At 32.5% G+C, this 21,648-nt stretch overlaps 1 protein-coding gene across 1 annotated transcript in view; it reads left to right on the top strand.

The window, feature by feature from the left end:
* The window catches only part of PGAP1 (post-GPI attachment to proteins inositol deacylase 1), a 74,001-nt gene that overhangs the window by 37,917 nt on the left and 14,436 nt on the right, over positions 1-21,648 (top strand). The window contains exons 6-18 of the mRNA XM_063106468.1: positions 1,719-1,771; positions 2,592-2,658; positions 6,066-6,171; positions 6,869-6,924; positions 8,380-8,463; positions 12,805-12,851; positions 13,246-13,297; positions 14,639-14,716; positions 18,074-18,149; positions 20,151-20,224; positions 20,331-20,382; positions 20,883-20,949; positions 21,494-21,602. Of these exons, the coding sequence (XP_062962538.1) occupies positions 1,719-1,771; positions 2,592-2,658; positions 6,066-6,171; positions 6,869-6,924; positions 8,380-8,463; positions 12,805-12,851; positions 13,246-13,297; positions 14,639-14,716; positions 18,074-18,149; positions 20,151-20,224; positions 20,331-20,382; positions 20,883-20,949; positions 21,494-21,602 (921 nt within the window). The remainder of the gene's footprint in view (positions 1-1,718; positions 1,772-2,591; positions 2,659-6,065; positions 6,172-6,868; positions 6,925-8,379; positions 8,464-12,804; positions 12,852-13,245; positions 13,298-14,638; positions 14,717-18,073; positions 18,150-20,150; positions 20,225-20,330; positions 20,383-20,882; positions 20,950-21,493; positions 21,603-21,648) is intronic.

Below are 21,648 nucleotides of genomic sequence, written 5' to 3'. Positions count from 1 at the left end.
TTGATGCTTTTCTCTTGCTTCTTTTAAGATTCTCTCTTTGTTTTGAGCTTTGCCAGTTTGATTATAATGTGTCTTGGAGAAGATCTTTTTGGGTTGAATCTATTTGAGGATCTTTGGACCTCCTGGATCTGAATGTCTGTGTCTTTCCCTATCCCTGGGAAGTTTTATTATTTTGTTGAATAGGCTCTCCATGCCTTTTCCTTTCTCCTCCCCTTCTGGAACACCCATGATTCAAATTTTTGTATGCTTAAAGTTGTCTGCATGCTCTCTTTGATTTTCTTCATTTTTTAAAATTCATTTTTCCCTTTTTTTTTGTCTGGCTGGGTTATTTTGAAAAGACTATCTTCAAGATCAGAAATTATTTCTTCTGCTTGTTCTACATGCTGCTTAAGTGCTTAGTTGTGTTTTTTACTTTGTTGAGTGAGTCACTTCCGTGAGTTCTGCTACATTCTTTTAAATGTAATAATCTGTTTGTAAATTTCCTCCTTCATATCCTGGATATTTTTCCTTGTTTCATAATATTGTTTAACCAAGTATTCTTGTACGTCAGTGGGTTTCCTTAACATTGTTGTTTAGAATTCCTTTTGAGTCATTTTAAGGGTTTCCTTCTCTATAGGGCCTGGTATTTGAGAATTACTATATTCTTTCAGTGGTGGCCTATTTTCTTGGGGTTTTGTATTTCTAGTATCTCTACATTGATGTCTGTTTATCTGGTAGAGCAGTCACTTCTATTACTCTGGAGTGGGCTTTGAGGAGAGAGATGTTGTCTTCTTTTTCTGGTCTCCACTGGTGACTCTCCTTGTGTCAATGCAGTTGAGTGTCTGGTGGGCCACCTATACAGTGGCTGTGGCTGCTTCTGTGGTGTCGAGTCACTTTTTCAGCAGCCGTGTCTGTGGTGGTGGCTGTGGTGGGCCACCTGTGTGGAAGTGGTGTTTTCAGAGTGCTCTCTTGCCTGCTACCTGGCAGAGGGGGCTGGGGCCCTTGGCTCCTTGCCTAGGACCCCAGGCATGCTGTCTTGCCTGCTTCCAGGTAGAGGGGGCTGCAGCCTGTGGCTCCTTGCTTAGGACCCTGGGCATGCAACTCAGGAAGTTGTCTTTAAATAGTTACATTTTTTTGGATCCTTTGCCCTTATGTCTCTAACCAAACGTATGTCCTAATTATCTAGGGATTTGTTTTCAAAATGAATAAGTCTGGACCCTACTCATGAGAGTCTGATTTGGTAGTTTTGGAATTTATTTTAGAAAATCTCCCTAGGCCTCTGTATTTCTCAGACACACCTCTGATTCAGATTTAATGTCCTAAAATCTATTAAGTGGTAGTTTAGACAAAACTAAATATCTATTGTAACTTACACATAAACTACGGTTTATTAAAGAATCTTAAACTCAGCTTCTTACGAGAGTAATTAAAAAGTTAGACACTAAACTTCAGTAAAGAGTCTGTGGATACTTTAATAATTTTTAGAGGGTAATTTAAGCTTGACTAATCAGTAATAGTGACGTTTAGAGAGAGTTAGGTTAATTTGTGCAGGAAATATCTTATTATATTTGGATTACCATTTATAAGAATGTATCTTTTAAAAATATCTTCATGTCATAATATAGTGAAGCTAGTCTTATATGTTTCTAAATATCAGCTTGTAAGAATTTCAAACCCTTGTGGAGAATAACAAATGCACTTTTCTTAAGCTTGATTTTTTTTTTTTCCTTTTCTTTTAGAGTTCAGCAGTGCCTAAGACCTGGGTCTCAACAGACCACCTCTCCATTGTATGGTAAGTTAATACTGTGTAACTTATTCTGGTGATTTGTTGTGGTCCTCTTTTCTCATCAATGCATTAATTGTTTCATTAGCTTTTGTATAATGTTATCAGTAAATAAGGCTATAGGACAAAGATTAACTTAGGGCCTTAGAACTCTAACCTTGGTTCTTGTCTAAGATTCCCTTGACAACCTATACAATAATCTCCCGAAGAACCAGTAGCATCTGTCTCAGATGAAACTAACATCAACTAGCAAAGTTTTAGAGTATGTCATAGTGGGGCACAGTCAAATGCACCTGTGGTAGGACTTTCTGAACTCTTGGCCAGTCACCATACTCAGGGATTTGGTTAATGCAGAAAAACCAAGGAATTAGATTTATCCCTAATATAAATTTTAAGGTAAGATATTAAATATGGGTAAAGAAATAGGCAGACCCTAGTATTTCTCTCTGTATGTTTCAACTTAAAAAGATTTTCTTTTGACTTTTCTCTCACTGTATAAGCAGTAGTATCTACAAGAACCACACAGTACAGGCCTATAGAGGTGGGGTAGAAAGTACATCTATAGCTAAACTGGGTGAGGAGATTTGGGGAAGACAAGGACCCTGACAATCGTACTGTCAAATACTGTCTCCTGCATATTTGATTTATTTTTATAGGTTTCAACTTTAAGATATATGCTTAATAAGAATGATTTGTTAAATATTTTTTTTTAGTTTACAGCATTAGAGGAAACTCAGATATTCTGTTAAATAAGAGAATTGTGCATGTTTGGATCAAAAGTATATGTTTTAAGAAAGTTTAATTTGTAACACTTCACTTTATTGTTTAGGTGTAAACAATTGCAGTTGACTACAATTCGAGCATTCTTTGATCTTATTGATGCTGATACTAAACAAGTATGTATTTTTAAATTAAAAATTATTTCAGTAAAGTAAAAGCTTTTTTTGCAACAATCATTTTACTTTGATGAAAATAGAAGCCTATACCTTATATCAATTTTAATTAGTTCCAAAATGGAAATCTTTTTATTTTTAAAATAATGTCTTCACTACTATTAATAATTCATAGAATGCAATGAAAATGAAAAAGTGAAAAGATACCTTAAATCTTCCCCCATTTCTTTCCCTTCACTGTTTAAAGTTTGATATATATCCTTCTAACTTTTTTAACTTAAGAGAAATACTTAGTACAAGCTATTTTATAATAACTTTTTTCTTAGTAATATATAGTATTGTATATATTAAATATACATATATATATTAAACATCATGATCTATCTTATTAGACATTTTTGAATGATGTTTTTAAAAAAGCATCTTTAGCTTTCTGATAAGATCAAAATATATACATTCATTGAATAACCGACCCAAGCTCACCAGAACTTAAATTATGTGAGTCTTTTCCATAATAAGATTTCCAGTGTAAACTCTTAAAACTAGTGATGTTCCAAGTTAGATTAGTGGAACACATGGAAACCATAGTACCCTTTATAGAACATCACATTACTCTTTCGTCTCTTTCTTGTCTACTAGCAGATAAATGGTAATAAGCACAAAGGATTTTAACAAAATTCAGTGAATTCTATCCATTAAACTTAAATTTCCTTTCTCTGAGTTGGGAACAGATTGCCATTATTAATCTTAAATAGCCTTTCACCTCAGGTCATCTTGCCATATATCACTATTCTATGGAAATGTTTTGAGAACTATGGTTCTGGTTTCTCCTTTTAGAGAAAAAGTTCCTTCTATTTTAGGTTAATTTTTTCATTATGGCAAAGTATTGCAGTTCAGATATTTTTTGAGTCTTCCCCCTGAAGGCTCCAATTCTTTGAGAGACCATTATGTGTAGCCTCTTTCTCAGTAGGTCTCTAGGTAATGCTTTCCTTATCATTGTGTCTCATAACATTTCCCCTGTAGCATACTCTCTTGAGGGGTAGGGAGAAGTGTCTATATTTCTTCCTTAACTCTTCAGAAAGCTGAATAACCACTATTAGAGAGAATCATAGATTCTTAGCTCTCTCCTGAAGATCCAAGTCATTTTGTGTTTTACTACTTTTTAAGGCACAAGATTCCATGTTAAGTTCATATATTTATTAAAGTAAATAAGCTTCACAGAGTTGACACTGTGACTTAGTCATGGAACAAAAATGTATTTTGGTTCACTGACATTGTTTTAACTGTGAAGCTTAACTGTAGCAAAAGACTACTTGAAAGAGTGTAACTAGATATAATAATAGAATCAATTAAAATTGCACGACTGGTTTGTGCTTAAACTGACATTTGGTAGATTTAGGAAAAATCTTATTCCAACCAATGGAGAAGTGGAGTACTTCAGATAGGTATATTCCTTAAAAATTGTATATAAAACTAATTACAATAAATAAAATCACATTGTTCCATTAACTCCTAAGATGAGAAAAGGAACTCTAATACTGGTACGTAATAAGTTATAAATCTGAATGGATAAATATTTCACAGACTCATCTTAAGGAGAAAATGAGAAATTTTTAATAACTGTACTGCTAAGAATCAAAATACAGAACTATTAATAAAACTGAGTTCTGTTTAACAAACTCACTGCATATAATAGACTGAACTAAAAAGTAAAAAGTAAAAAGCTAAGATATGATTTCTAACCCTCAAGAAGCATATAGTCTAGGGAGAGAGCAGAAGATATATATAGGAAAACCATAACTCAAAGCATAATTAATCCCAAACCTGTGGTGCTAAGGCAGAAATCAGAATTAGAGAGTAATTTTTGGTGGATATTAGCATAAAAGTTACAGCTGAATTTTTAACACAGAATAATCTTAATAGTAAATAATATGTGGCTAAAAATACTGGAATAAAATACAACAAAATATGTCTGGCTATTCCAAGATAATGGAATTAAACATGATATTTGTTTTCACATTTTGTACAATAAAATATTACTTTGATAATCATAAATTTGAATATAAGAAAAAAGTAACAGCTGAAAACTTGTGAGTGGATGGATTGCCTAGAGAGTGAGTGAGCATGGTGGAGTCCTAGATTACTTAAAGTTCTGGCAGAATGACTTATGGCTTTTAATTGATTGCAAACAGGTATGGCTGTTTTCCAAAAAATCAGATTCATTTATTATTACTAGATCAAGTTGATTGAAGTTTAGAGTTTGCATCAATGAATATAAAAGTTCCACTGTCCTTTGCTCTAGTTACATGATATCTAAAGAACTATATCCTATTTTGTGTACCGCACTTTAAGGGAGACATCAACAAACTTGAGTTCATCCAGGGAGGCAATCAGGATGGTGAAGAGTTCCATGAAAAATTCAATGTATTTGAAGTTGTTTAATCTATAGAAAAAATGTTTCATTTGGATGAGAGACATAGCAGTCTTCCAGTTTTTGAAGGACTGTACCCCAATCCAAGATATAGTCAGATATTTGATCTCAATAGGGTAAAACATTCTCCTGATAAGAGTTGTTAAAATTGGAATATACTGTCTTACAAAGCAGCAAGTTAGAAATTTTCAAGCAAGTGCTGGGTGATTTCCTAAGGGAATAGACTTGTATTCTCATTGTCATTTCTTTGTCATTGTTTTACTGTGTAATAGCGGAGAAAAATCACTTACCTGTCAGGGCCTCAGTGCTTAAACTACAAAGTTGAGTAGTGGTAGATTCTGAAGGGATTTTATATCCCAGTACATTTTTTTTTTTAAAGGGAGGGGCTGATAAAAAGTTGCCAACATTTTCTTGTGCTGGTATATAAGAAAGTAACTAGAAGGACAGAATAAAAGAGAGTAGTTTCCAGGGAAGGACAGTTAGCAATTTATATTTTCTCTAGTGACCAGTGGATTCTTTGTTGTGGAATTGGCTCTGGTCTGAATTTGGAGACCAGTGTGTTGGAATCACTAGACCAGAGAATCTCTTAAGTTCTTTTCTGATTCTATACATCGTTATAATGTTTTACTCTTAAATGTTATTTGAGAGATACTATTGCACAGTGATTAAAAGCATGGACTCTAGAGCCATAATGCCTGGGTTTGAATTCCAGCCCAGACTTTTAATAACTGTGTGACCTTCACAAGTTCCTTAATTTCTCTGTGCTTTAGTTTCCTCTTATTTAGAATACAGATAAAAAGGTTATTATCTCTTAGAGTTCTCATGATGTTTAATAAGTTAACAATGTGTTAAGTGCTTAGGACAGTGCCTGGCTCAGAGTAAATAATGTTGGCTCTTGTCATTATTCCTTGAAGCAATGTTTCATTGAACTATCACAGTAGATATAAAATGATACAGAATGTATGAATGTTCTTTCTAGATAACTCAAAATTCCAAGAAGAAATTGTCAGTTTTGAATCACCACTTTATAAGACACCCAGCAAAACATTTTGAGGAAAATCCTGCAATAATATCTGATTTAACAGGTTGGTGGTAATAACATATTTTAATTTCAAGTAGGGTTTTTCATTATTATTTTTAGAAAAATTTGTTATTAGCAGACAAAGTCTTTGACACTCTGATACTTCAAGTATTATGATCCTATTATATTTTATTAATTTCCCTATGCTGGTGATGTTCTTGGTTAGGAAGGGAAAAAGTAGAAAAGCAACTTGTAACATATTGCTGATGAAAATTTTGTCCTGAAAATAACAAGACATTTAGAAAATTTTTAGAGTTGAATGTCTATTTTCTCCTAACAGTCACATAAAATAAGTGCTATATTATTCTTGCCTCCTTTCAGTTTCTCAATTATCAATTATTCTTCAATCTTCTGTTGGACTACCAGCATATCTGTGGCTGGTAAATTTTGCTTTTACATATAATAATACCTATTATGCTGTATTTAATTATGTCTTATTTGGGAAATATTTATTTCATTCTATTGATAATTTCTTATAATTAAAAACACCAGATAGATTTATAATACTTTACTTGATGTGAATGCTAGTTGGTGGTGAGCGTATAGAGAATGTGTTACTAGACTTTTTCTTTCAAAATAGCCAGGGTTTAGGAATCCATTTTTTTGTTATGATTGAGAAGTATTTCAGCAGAATTGAAAAAATAAAAATTATTTAATATAACAACAAAACAAGGCAAATAAATATTTTTCTTTACCTTAAGGGACGTCTATGTGGGTTCCAGTAAAAGTATCTAAATGGACCTATGTGGCTTACAATGTAAGTATTTCACAGATGGATTTTTAATCTTTTTTCAAAAATATTTTATTATTTATTTATTTTGGTGGCTGGCCAGAGTGGGGATTCAAACCCTTGACCTCGGTGTTATAACACTATGCTCTAACCAATTGAGCTAACCGGCAAGCCCTTGAACATATTTTAGTATTTATCTTTAAAAGTTAAAGACTCTTTAAAAAATGATAATTACATACCATTTTCCCACATTTTAATAATAATTCCTTAATAATAAATATCTAGTTAGTGTTCAATTTACATTTTTACCATAATTTATCATATAATTTTTGCTTTCTTTGTTTTTTAATTTGTGTAAATCAGGATCCAAACAAGGCCTACACATTGTTGTTAGTTGATGTCTCTTATTCCTCCTTAATTTATAATATTCTCCCCCCCCTTTTTTTTCTTGAAATTTATTTGTTGAAAAAGACAGGTTGTTTATTTTTTCTTATAAGTTAGTAGTTGAATCAAGATGTTCGATCAAATTCAGGTTTTTGTTTTGTTTTTGTTTTTGCTAGACTATCCCTCTTTTTGTGATCTTAGCAGCTGTTGATGAGGAATGCCTAAAGTCATTAATTTATTTAGGAGGATGCAAAAATTATGATACTTTACTGTTATTATTCCTTATTCATTTATTAATTTGAATACTATATAGAAAATCTTCTCATCTACTAAATTTGTCAAAAATAGAACAAATCGTAAAGGAGAATGATAATTGCTTGGATCTTTGGATCTTACCTTATATTTACTGGTTATCAGAGTTGTGAGTTGGTACACACGCATCCTCTATCAGTGATCATCAGAGGTTTTTTTCCCCCAGTATTGTTACGAATTTATGGTTTTAAATATATTTGTGTTTCATTCCATTGATACTAAAATTGTCCTTTGTTTGGTCAGTGAAAGCCATGTCAAATTTGGCTGATGAATCTCATTTATATAGCTCTTTAGTTGTCTTTAATAGTTTCCTCACTTGTCCAATATGACAAGATATTCCATCTCATTTTGTCCATTTACTGCCCCAGACCTTGAATCAGCTATTTTTCTAAGAAACTATTCCTTTTATTTAGAAAATGGTATCTCAAAACCATAATCTGGCACTACAGATGCTTATGAGTACTGAATTGGCATTTCTAGGCCTTTTCAGTGGCTAGAGCTAAGAAAAGTATTTTATCTTAATTAAAAGACCAAAAAACACATTAAACAACAAAAATAACCATGCATTCATACTGATACTTCCAGGACAAATTCATGAATACAGCATTTATACCTAATCTCTCTATCTTACCTGTGTATTTCCTCCCTTCCACTCTTAGAATATTGGTTCTCAGCAACACCAATAATGAAAGATTTAGAATAATTACTAATTTGTTTTATCTGGATATTTAATGAAAATATTCACTCTCATTATAGCTATATTAAGTATTTTCTTATTTTTTTTAGGAATCTGATAAGATATATTTTACATTTCCTCTTGCAAATCATAGAAAAATCTACACTCATGTCTACTGTCAGAGCACCATGCTGGTAAGAAAATTGGTACATTTTATGCAAATTTAAAAGGCTAACTATTGTTCACTTTTCAGTTCAATTAATATCTAGTAGATCAAGCTATGAACTATTATTATTAAATCTAATTAGTTGAAAAATATTTGTCTAGAACAGTGTTTTGATTGAAAAGTATTAATCAAAAATCTTCTATAATTGATAGCATACTACGAAATTCTACCTTTGCTCTTCCACCCTGACTTTCTTAGTTTCATAGGTTCAGGATGAGGGAATTGAATTCAAAGCCATTTTTATTCTAAAATTGTATTAGTATTTTAAAGAATACCTATATTTAAGCAAAGCTATTCCGTAGCAGTTTTATAAAGTGGATCCAGTTTTTCCATTAGTTTCCATACTAAAGTTACAGGTACTTTTTATACCAAATACTCTCTTAAGATAGAAGAGTAACTGTTACAATGTTATCTAGACTTACTATATCAGAGTAATGATTTTGTTCGTGTGTTTCTTTTTAATGAGTACATACTGTGCTAGGCATCATTCAAAAAAATATTAGATGCTATAGCATGCTTTCGTTATGGTATTAGGAATGGATAAGTCATAATTTCATAATTTATTAATGTTTTTATTTTCAGGAATTTTTCCTAATTTTTCTTTTTCCTTTGTTATATATATATGGGGTTTTTTTTGTTTGTTTGTTTTTGTTTTTGGCATGTCTCAAGATTTTTCACTTTATATTTGCATCTTTCATAATTTAAATTTCTTCTTCTTTTGTTAGGTTATTTGTATTTTTTTAGAACCATGATCTAGTATATCACTTTGATGGAAGATGCTTCCATCTGATATATAGTAAAGTCTTTAGAAAAAAATGATAGGCAGGCATTGTGGGCTAGGTGCCAATTTTTTTTTTTAAATTAAAAAAAATTATTTTGGGGCCGAGCCCGTGGCGCACTTGGTAGAGTGCTGCGCTGGGAGCGCGGCGACGCTCCCGCCGCGGGTTCGGATCCTATATAGGACTGACCGGTGCACTCACTGGCTGAGTTCTGGTCACGAAAAAACGACAAAAAAAAAAAAAAAAAAAAAAAAAAAAAAAATTATTTTGAAATAATTATAGATTTATAGGAAGTTGCAAAAGTAGTACAGGGAGTTCCCACACACCCTTTACCCAGTTTTCCGCTAGTGGTTACAATTTATATAGTACAATATCAAAACCAGTAAATTGACATTGAAACAATTGTTTAATTGTATCAGATGTGCAGATTGTGTAACCCCCAGCTAGGTGCTAATTAATACTATATTTTAGTGGTATTATCAGAGTTTTGCATCTCTTTTAGAGACTAGCATTTCTCATCCTACAATCTGGATGGGCAGTTTATTCTGGGAGAATTTGGCCCTGAGAGCAATGGCTTAAAATATCTACACTCAATACTAAATTTCAAATCAGAATGTCAGTATTATATTGAGAAAAATGCCCACCAAGGTGCAAATTATTCATTTGTCTGATTCCTTTTTTGTATTTAAATATATCTGTATTAATCTATCTGTATTAATCATTTGTTAAGTTACAAAATTTTTTCAGTTTTTATTATAGAAGTTTTTAAGCATACGTAAAGGAGAGAAAAAATAAAGTAATAAATTCTTTTGTAACCAACATACAGCTTTTAAAATTACCAACACACTGCCATTCTTATTTCATTTATTCCTTTCCACTTTTTTTGAATGGAGCATTTTAAAAGTAAATTCCAGGCATTTTGTCATCTCATCCATAAATACTCCAGCATGTTTTTCTCTCAGGTAAGAATTTTACACATTACCATAATGCCATTATTTCATCCAACCAAATTAATAGTAATTTTTTTTTTTTTTGATGGCTGGCTGGTACAGCGATAATACTAATTCTTAATATCATTCATGTCGTATCTAGTCCATGTTCAATTTTCCTTAGTTCACTTAAATTTTAAGTTTATTTGAATGAGAACCCAAACAAAATATATACATTGGCTTTGGTTCATGGATCTTACATCACAGCCCACTTCTGCCCACCCTCTGCCATTTATTTCTTCAAAAAAGTAGGTTATATGTTCTACAGAATGTCCCACATTCTGGGTTTAGCTGATTGTGTTCTTGTGGTGCTCTTGATATGTATTTCTGGCCCCTATGTCTTCCATAAACTGGTAATTAGATATAGAATCTTGATGAGATTCAGGCTAATTTTTTATGGTAAGAATGTTTTATAAATAGAGCTGTGTACCTCCTATTTCATCACATCAGGAGGTACATAGTATTTCAGTGACTTAAAGACTCATCAGTGGGCTCAGATGTTAACAGCACAATCCACCCATTATAAAGTTACCAGTCAGTTTTTCAACCTAATGATCTTAACAGCCATTGGAGGCATTACTTTCTGTAGACAGATACCTAAATGTTCATAGATGGACAACTGGATGAGGAAAATGTGGTATATATACACAATGGAACACTACTCTGCCATAAAAAAGAATGAAATTCTGCCATTCACAGCAATATGGGTGAACTTAGAGAAAGTTATGTTAAGTGAAATAACATAGGCAAAGAAAGAGAAACACTGTTATGTCCTCACTCTTAAGTGGGAACTAAATAAGTAAGTAAAAGAAAGAAAGATACAACAATCACGATAATTCCCTGAACTTTCAGAAGGAGAGAATGGAACTGAGGCCACCAGTGGAAGGAAAGAGGGAGGGGAACATGGGGTAGCGGGAAATTGGTAAAGGGCTGCAAAAAATGAATACATTACGTTTAAATGACAAATGATCATATATACTAATTATCCTGATTTGAGTATCACATTTTGCACACAGGTATTGATATTCAATGCTGTACCCCACACCTATGTACAATCAATTATGTTTCAGTTTTTAGAGGAAAACTATTTTTTTGAGAACTCTAAGTTTTTTGATCAGTAGCATTTTCTTTTCTGTGTATTTTAGGAGTTACTTGGTAATTCCTGAGTGACTTCTTCTAAGGCTTTTAATATAATTCTTGTAATTAGTTAGGAGTGTTTTCCAGATAACTTGAAATTGTTCTTTTGACACCTAGGTTATATCAACTTGGTGTTTTAGGGTAGGTTTGAATAATACATTACCTATTCAATCCATTTATGAATGAGATGGAACTACCTATACACTGAAGTAAGTAGTGTGGCATATTGGCAGCTTTCATAATGAGGTCTGCCTTTGAGGAAAGGCTCCCTTAGTAGTTGCAAAAACCCATTACAGAAGTGGGTTGGATCTTTAGAGGCTGTTAGATTTTCTTCGTCTGGGCTATGCAGGCCTGTTCTGTTGCCTCATCACGTTATTGTTCTGGGAAGTACAGGTAACTGATATAGGAGTCACACAATTATTTTGCCTGCAGTGGAGAGCAGAAAATACCACATTGTTTTTTGTTTATTTCCTGCCAGCTTTCTTTTTGGTATTCTTGAAGAATGTCTTAAAATTTTATTGAAGCCCGATGAGGGCAGAGATGATGTCTGCCTTATTCATCATTTTCCTTAATGGTTTAGCATAATTCCTTGGCTCTAGAACACTTATAAATATTATCTGAATGAAAGTATCAATTTCTTCATTGTCCTGTCTGTAGTACTGAGGACAAATTTATGTAGCTATGTGAGCAGTGCTTCTCATCCTCTTATGTCCTGGTAGGATTTCAATAGTCAGATCTTGGAACACTGCTCTTACTTCCTTAAAAGCTGGAGTGAAGATTTTAGGTCCCACTGCTCTTAAATGACTATACAGAATGTTAGTCATTAATGCAGCTGTGCCTGTGAAGTAATAACTAGCTTTAGTCTTGAACCTTTGGAATTGCTCTTCATTCCAAACACATTCTTCATTTGTATAGAAGTTTTTTGCTTGTAACAACCAAATGGGAACTCAAATGATAAAGTAAAAAGCTGTACATATGTTAACTATTATCTTTAATTGCTTGGCTCTGGATGTTTGTTTGTGTATGTCTACCTTTAGTTCATTGTTCTGTTTTTGTTAAAATATAGGTTACTTACTATTTAACTATCTAATGATGGCCATTACTGAATCTTTAAGTTTTGATTCGACTATTGGAAATGTTTAGGCAATATGCTGTAGAGAGATAGCCATTGGGTCACTTTATCATACTGCTGCTCTAGGGTAACTGCTTATCCAGCTATGTTGACATTAGACTCCTTTTCCTATCCTTGACCAGTTTGACTTTTGGGAACATCTTGGGTATATTTCTCAATAAAAGACTGGTACTCCTACTCACCCTGTCATATAATGGTAAAGTACTGAAAATGCATGTTTTATATAATTGTTTTCTACAATATTTAGTGTGTTTTGTGTTATTAATTAACAGGATACAAATAGTTGGATTTTTGGCTGCATAAACAGCACTTCTATGTGGTAAGTCTTTGAACATATAGCCCTCCATCATTCATTTTTTTCAATATAGACAATACTCAGAAATTACATTTTTAGAATACCTTCATATGTTCTTATACTCATTTTGCTGCTGTATTAAATTATAGTATTGATTTTGAAGTAAAAAGTAAAGGAAATGAATATATAGTAGTAATTTTCTCTAACATTGAATGGTGGTTGTTAGGAAAAACAATTTTTTGGTTGCCAGGGGAATTGTGTGGACAGAGAATATTGAATTAGACTTATTGGACTTCAGTTCATTATAACTCTCTCTGCTAGGTCTGTAGATGGTTTCTTTTTCCTCTGAAGCTTATTTATAATTTATAATACTTCAATATATTTGTCCTTTAATTATATTTTTATATTTATTCCAAAGCCGGCAAGGGGTTGATTTATCATGGAAGGCTGAACTGTTGCCAACAATTAAGGTAAATTATGGCTTCAGAATTTTAATGGTGTTTTAGAGTGTGCTTTTTTTATTAATTTATCTAAGTATTAAATAAACTTGAGATTTGCTAACCTACATTTTAGAAATATTTTCTCTAGAAATACATTTGATGAGGAAAAACATGCAATTAGTATTTTTTCTTAACTTCAGAGATTAAAAACTATAAATTAATAGTTCTCTAAATCTGTGTTATCGCATTATACCAAAAGAGCTGGATAGATTTTTAAAATTAAATTTGAGGGTAAGTTTGAATGATCTGTCTTAAAATATAAGCTGAGTAGTATACTCAGAATTCAGGAGGAAGGACCTGGAGTACGGAAGTGGGCATCTCGAAGAGACTTAAGGTAATTCTCCATATCAACTTCAACATCACTTTGTGGTCAAGCACTTAAGAAATTTCTTAATGCAAACATATTATTACAACACATAACTATTTCCACACCTTATGTATGTCCAGAAAAAAGCTGGAATAAAAACTGGGCCAAGCCCGTGGCACACTCGGGAGAGTGCGGGTCTGGGAGCACAGTGACGCTCTTGCTGCGGGTTCGGATCCTATATGGGAATAGCTGGTGCACGCACTGGCTGAGTGCCGGTCATGAAAAAGCCCCCCAAAAAACAAAACAAAAAACAAAAAACTGTATTTGGTGGCTTGGCTTTTCATTAAATAGACCAGTCTTTTACCTGTTCATACCTCAAAATATGGACTGTAGGATTTGCTCTTAATTTGAGAAGAGAATAGTTGTTCATCTGGTGATATGCTTTATTAGCCATATTGTGTTTGTCATTTACTAAATAAATTCCAGGGTTGCTGTTCATATATACTATTAGCCAGCAACTCTTTAGTACTTGAGCTAGATCAGAATCATTTAAGACTAAATTGTAACTTTTCCATCATATTTAGCATTCATTCATTCATCAACTATTGAATGCTCTGTCATATACTACCAAAATAAATATAGCAATAATACTGTAATGCTCTATGAACAGCCAAATTAAGAAGACACCAAATCTAGAAATAGTTCTATAAAATAATTAAATTTAATGTTAAATGTCATTTGTTTTACATGAAGGGACATTTCAAGGAATATTTTTGGCAGTCCATACATAATTTTTAGGAATTTGACTTTCAGCAGGATTACTGACTTAGAAATATAAACATAAGCGTTTTACGAAGTACTGAACATAAATTTGAAATCTGCTTTTTAAAGAGAACTAATTAAGTAAGAAATAAGTGTTGTAATTTATCTTTCTTTTATCATGCTTTAATCTCTATATACCCTAACAAATAAAAACAGCTTTTTTCTTCATTTTTTTTTTTTAGTCTCTGATGTTAAGACTTCAAGACTATCCATCCTTGTCTCATCTTGTTGTTTATGTACCATCTGTTCATGGAAGTAAGGTAACAAGTGGATTAATGTTGTTATCAGAATGCTTTGAGAATGCTCATGCTAAAATTTAAAGTTATTTTTCGATGAATTCTTCTGCATAGGGCTTATCCAGAACAATGGCCAGTTTGGTGATCCACCTAAGACTGTTAAATCATTAGGATCGTCTACTCCAACTTGAACTAAGCAGAATAAACCCATGTCCCTTTGTTCCAAGTGAGAACTGGTTCCAGTTTTTCAGTCTTTCAAAATCTATTAATCATTAGATACCCTTTTATGTATAAGACAACGTATTAGGAATTATAAGAGGCATACAAATGAGGAAGACATGAACCTCTTCTTAGAAAACTACATACTATTGGGTAGGGGGAGAGAAATATATTTGGAAGCAGGGGGAAAAGTGAGAAAAAAGAAGTATCCAAATATATATGTAATACAAATCAGAGTATAGCAAGTACCTGAAAAGTATAAAAGGGTGAAATATCTCTAATTGATGTATCAAAAATGGCTTTATAGTGAGGTAATATCTGAAATGGCCTTAAAGGAAAGTTAGTATTTTTATAGATAGAATGAACATTCCAGACTGTGTTGTCAATACGGGACTCACTAGCCCATGTGGCTATTTCTATTTAAATTAATTAAAATTAAATAAAATTAAAAATTCATTGTCTTAGTTTTACTAGCCTCATTCCACATGCTCAGTGGTGACGTCACTGCAGAAAGTTGTAATGGACAGCACTGTTTAGACAAAGAAACAGTGAGAGCAAACCATAGAGGTATGAAAGCATGGGGTGTGTTTGGAAAATAGTGAATAAGTAAATAATAACTTTGAAAGGATGGCCACCACAGGTAGAATAGTAGTGGGAGAAAAATCGGGGAAAATAGTTCATGACCATATTGTGGAGGCCTTGATTGAAGGATTCAGGACTTTATCGAACTCAGTAGGAAGCCATAAGATTTCTCAACATAGTAGTAATGGGATTAGAGATAATGTATTTTGGAAGATTAATCTATGTATGATGGGTAAGAAAAGAGAATAGGCACCTCATAAGAAGTTATGAGAGCTTGTACTAGGGAAGTGGGAGTAGAAATAAAAGAATGGTGATTTTGAGAGAATTAGTTGGGGAGAAAGAAGATGCAGATAAAAGGCCCTTTCTACTCCCCTTTTCCAATTTCACCCAGCAGATTTATCCTTCGTGATACAACCTAAGTGTCCCTCTTTTCCTTTTCCAGACTCCTTCAGTAGCCTTTTACTTACTCCCGTGATACTTTGTTTATAACTTCTTTGAGAGATTTATTACATCAAGTTATAATTTGTTAATGTCTCTGTTGCCATCAGTCTGAGAGGGTAATGACCAGATAGGTTTTAATATACTTTGTATCCTCAGCCTTTAGTGACTACCAGATAATGCTCAAAAAATGTTTCTTGAATGAGAAAGTTGATGAGATTTGTGGCCACAATAATTAGGAAAATTTAAAAGAAATAGGAAAAGGGGGATGTAGTTGGGAATCATCTCAAATACTAAGCCTCAGGAGTACCTTATAATGGATTCATTGTTTTGTTTTGCTTAGCTCAAGTGAGAGGTAATTCAGCATCTTCAATACTAAAAGCTCTCTTTAAGGGTTTTTATGACAGGTAAGTTGGTTTTGAATGAATCTAACATTTTCCCAAACTTGAAAATGCCCTCTCTGGTCATTCTAAGAAATTAATGAGCCTTTCTGCAGACAGACAGTCTTAGCAGCCTAATAAATACATAATATATCTTAATGCTGTTTAGAAAGTAACACTGCTGACTCTACTGTTGTGCTGCCCTATCTCTGTCTCACCAGAATGATAACTTAGGTCTTTCATAATTTTTGCAAGTCTGTGCTATAGCCCATCATCAGAAGGCTACATATATTCAAACAGACAGTATTTAAAAAATTGAGTTAATTGATATCTTAATATAATTTTGGAAATGCAAATATGGAATTATCTACATTTTTTTTTGATGACAGAAAACAAAATAATTAAACCCATTAGAAATTTATTTACCTTGGATGTTTTAGGGCCAGACCTTTGGATTCTGTCTTTCATTGGTAGGGATTTATTCCATTATGCAAAACTAAAGGCAGAGCCAAATTTTTAAAGCAATAATAAAAATTCTATTATTTTAAGTACCTGTACAAAGTTATTTAAATCACTTTTAAAAGCTGCTTTCCTGTCTCAAGTAATGTCTCACCCAAAAGTACTTTGTAAAAACATGATGAATAATCCTGTTCAGTAAATGATTTCTCTAATCTTTTAACAGCTGTTTTCTATAATGAAAATATCAGTTTTCTTTTCTTTATAAGTAAAAAGGGAGAAATAAAGCAAAATTCCATAGCAAGTTTTTCCTTTTATTTCCCCATGTGTGTACTACAGTCTAATAGCAATTTCCCTCATCTGTTTTCCACTTTCAAAACAATTGAAAATGCACTCAAGAAGCAAACAAAATAACACTGCTTCAAACATATCCAAGATATAGTTGTCAGAAAAGACTAGAATAGACCGCACTGGCTTTCCACTTTCTATAGACAGCAGTCTACTTGCTAGCTACAGTTAGACATAAGATTAATTTTTCTTCAGCTCCTATAGATCAAAATAATTTGACTGTATTATGGAGATTATTTTAATAAAATTGTACCTTTACCAGAAACAGTTCTTACAGATAACTGAGAATAGTTTCTTATGCAGTTGAAGAAATGTTATTAAAAAAGAAATGTGACTACAAAAAACTATAATGGTACAGGTGTCATTTATAGATTTACTTTTTTCTTGACTTTGTACATAGTAAACCTTTTTTTCCATTTACTATAATAACTTTTTAACCTGAAATAATCTTTTACAAATAACTTTAGCCATCTGTATATGAATGGCAGTATGTCTCCAGAAGCCTTTTGTCGTCTAATTAGATTATAGATACTTAACAAATGTAGGATTTTCTAAAAAGATATATAACAAAATCACATTTTCCTTTTGACCCTGAAAAGAATTCAGAGATATATTATCTAGATCTTTAATTAATCTTGAATTAGCCTTGGTTCTTAAAGCTTTGATCCATCTTTTAATGTCCCTCTTCTACAAATGCCTAAAACTATTAAAAAAAACTTTGCTATGAATCTATTATTATAGAAATGACCCTCTAATAATTTAATTAAGCTTGTTTATCAAGTTTTCTCAGCATAGCATCTCTTCTTGAGGAATTCTTGCCATCTAAGTATAGACAGAGTTATAGTGTGATAGATGATACTTTCTCCAGAGCTGAAGTTTATAGACTTATTTTCCTCTGAAACAGCAAGCGAAGATATTTCACTATAAATTGAGTTCTATTTTTTGTTTTATATTTCAGTTTGTTGTAGATTGTGAATTCTTTAAAAAAGAGACAAGATCCTTACAGCTTCCTGTAACTCATCTTTTTTCCTTTGGTAAGTACTTTGTTTTTGGAAATCTTAAAAATCAGTTTTATTTTTATCAGAGTGCTAATTTATTTTACCAGTTAGTTGCAATAAAGGAGAGTCTTGTAACATTAAATATTGTATTTTTCAAGTGTAGTTCTTAGAATAAGTATATGATGTGGTTCAGTGGTTTGATTCTCCTTTAATACTGGGCTGGCAATCATCCTCTGAGAAGTGAACTTTAAAAGAAATTTCTCCATAATCACATACATTTGCGGGTAATTGTGTGTGTGTGTGTGTGTGTGTGTGTTGTGAAACTTATCCTAAAAACTGGCACATCTTATAAAATTTTTATTATAGAATATAAATTCCTATCTGCCTTATGAATGTTACAAAATTTCTCTAAATATTCTTTTAAACTTTATTTTGAAATAATTTTAGACTTACAGAAAAGTTACAAGAGTACAGAGTTCCTATTTCTCCTTCACTCACCTTTCCCTAATGTTGACATCTTACATATACACAGTACAGTTTTAAAAATTAAGAAATTAGCATTGGTACAGTACTACTAACTGAACTTTATTTGGTTTTCACCAGTTTTTCTACTGATGTCCTGCTTCTCCAGGTTCCCAGTACATTTAGTTGTCATGTCTCCCTAGTCTCCCATAATCTGTGACAGTTGCTCAATCTTTCCTTGTCTTTCATAACTTTGAAACCTTTGAAGAGTATTTGTGAGTTATTTTGTGGAATGTCTCTCAGTTTGGATTTGTCTAGTACTTTCTTATGATTAGATTGCGGTTATGCATTTTTGCCAAGAATACCACAGAAGCGATGTGAATTTCTTAGAGGATCAGATCAAAGGATACGTGATGTTGATATATCTAATTACTGTTGATGTTAACCTTGATCTCTTGGTTAAGGTGGTGCCTACCAGGTTTCTCCACTGTAAAGTTACTGCTTTTCCTTATGTAATTCATAACTATTTTGGGTGAGATACTTTGAGAAGGTGTAAATATCCTGTTTCTCTTCAAAATAACCCACTAATTTTAGCATTCATTGGTTCATCTAGCCTTTAGAAAATATTACTCTGGTATTCTACATTTATTGGAATTCTTCCTGAGATAACATTGTTCCTTCTCCCCCATTTATTTATTCAACTTTTATTTATGTCAGTATGGACTCATGGATATTTATTTTATTCATTGGGTTATAATCCAATACTATTATTATTACACACACACACACACACACACACACACACACACACACACACACTCACACACACACACACACACACACACACACACACATATTTTTTTTCTGACCAGTAAGGGGATTGCAACCCTCCGCATGGTGTTGTCTGCGCCACGCTCAGCCAGTGAGTGCACCAGCCATCCCTATATAGGATCTGAACCTGCGGCCTCGGCGCTACCAGCACCGCACTCTCCCGAGTGAGCCACGGGGCTGGCCCTTATTATATATTTTTTGCTTAAGTTGTTCCAGCTTTGGATATTGGGAGCTCCTTTGGGTTGGCTACTCTGCCCTTTTGGCCTACCCTGTCATTTAAATATTTAATATGCCGTTCATGAAAAGAGTCTGTGTTACTTGAGAGAGGAAACTTCCTTTACAGTTTTTATCTCTCCCCTCATCCTTGTTTTTGGTACAAAAATACTCAGAACAATACAGAAAAGGCAACTCAGAATCACCTCTACCATTAAAGATAGTAAGCTTGTAAGATAAAAGATCTGCCAAGAATGCATACTTTTCTGAAATTGGAAACATGTACTTTACTTTTTAAAAACACATAGATGTGACTGGAAGTCATTATAAATGTTGTATTTGGTTCAGATCATATTGCAGGAAGTTTAGATTTTTAGGAGTTCACACCTCCATACCAGAAGCAAAAACCTGTAAACTGTTTTTTAGTATTAAAAATCTGTTAGCATCATTTTAAAAAAAAATTAAATTGAAAAAATCAAATTGAAAAAGTTCTTTGGTATTTGAAATAATATAGTACTTTTAATTCAACAGGATTGTCTTCAAGGAAAGTGGTATTAAATACAAGCGGCCTGTACTACAATATAGAGCTTCTGAACTTTGGACAGGTAGTTGTTCTGACTATAGCAAGAAGGATTTGATTTTACTTTACTGTTTAGTTAAACAAATAAACTTTCGTATTTTTGTTTTGTTTTTGTGGTTGGATTCTATTAGATATACCAAGCTTTTAAAATCAACGTGGTAAGCAAGTGCTCAGGAGTCAAAGGTAACTTTATTTTCTAAGAAACATAAAAGAAATAGTATTGTCATTAGAAGAACCAATAGGTCTTTACTTGGATTTTCTGTAATACTTATTTTTCCATATATTTTTATGTGAAGTAAGATTAAATATGTAATAATAGAAAAGATTTATATTCCAAGGGATTTAACATAGATCCTTCCCTAACAGTAAAGCATTTTCATCTGTTTCATTTTAAATATCCACATTTTAAAAATGCTATATATCTTTGTCTTATAATAGTAATTCAGATTTAGCTGTTTAATATTTTTTCAGTTTCTTAGTACTACTCATATGATCTAATATCTTTTGTAAGTCAAATTAAATCATTATTATTTAGGAATTCTCTCTAATTTCTTATTATGTAATCTAACTCTTACTGATCATTTTTATGAAATGGGCAATTATATAATTAGGTATTATAGTAGCTTATATAACATTTAGGTTAGCATATGGTTGGTAATCTCAATTCCTTTGTGTTTTAACAGAAGAAATAACTAGTATCTATAAACTTCATATTCCCTGGTCTTATGAGGATTCACTAACCATTGCACAGTAAGTATATGAAAGAATATACTTTAAAGTTTGGTGTTTTGAATAATAGATATTTTTTGTTTGTTTGCTTGTTTTGGTGGCTGGCTGGCAAGGGGACCCAAATCCATGACCTTGGCGTTATATTATAAGGCTGTGCTCTAAGCGACTAAGATAACTAGCCAGCCTGGAATAATAGATATTCTGCTTCGTTTATTTACTTAAATCATATGAATTATTAAAATGCCTCTTAGAAAAAAAAGTATCCTTTATGTAGCATTGTGCGCATACTTTAAGATAATATATAGTATTCTTATTTAATAATGTAGAACTTAAACTTTATTTGTTTGAAACATGAACCCCTTTCCACTGTTTCCCTCAATTCTGGTGTCCTAGAGGGAGCATTCAGACAAATGTGATATGACTGAAAAAGTGTCTATCCATAATAATGTGTCTGGCATCTAGCATCCTCTACATTATTTCATTGTATTATGCTGAGAATTGACATAACCATGGCTATTTACGAACATTTTATATTTGAGAATTGATATTTAAGTTATTTCTTCAGGGTTCCATCTTCCACAGAAATTTCTCTGAAACTCCATATTGCTCAACCAGAAAATGACAGCCATGTGGCATTATTAAAAATGTACACGTCATCAGACTGTCAATATGAGGTAAGTTGTATGTTTGCTTAATCTTTTAGTAAGATTTAGTTATAGA

This window comes from Cynocephalus volans, chromosome 1 (genome assembly GCF_027409185.1).
Source record: "Cynocephalus volans isolate mCynVol1 chromosome 1, mCynVol1.pri, whole genome shotgun sequence".
NCBI lineage: Eukaryota > Metazoa > Chordata > Mammalia > Dermoptera > Cynocephalidae > Cynocephalus > Cynocephalus volans.
Note: the sequence above shows the minus strand (reverse complement) of the source record. Positions and strands in the feature narration are given on the sequence as shown.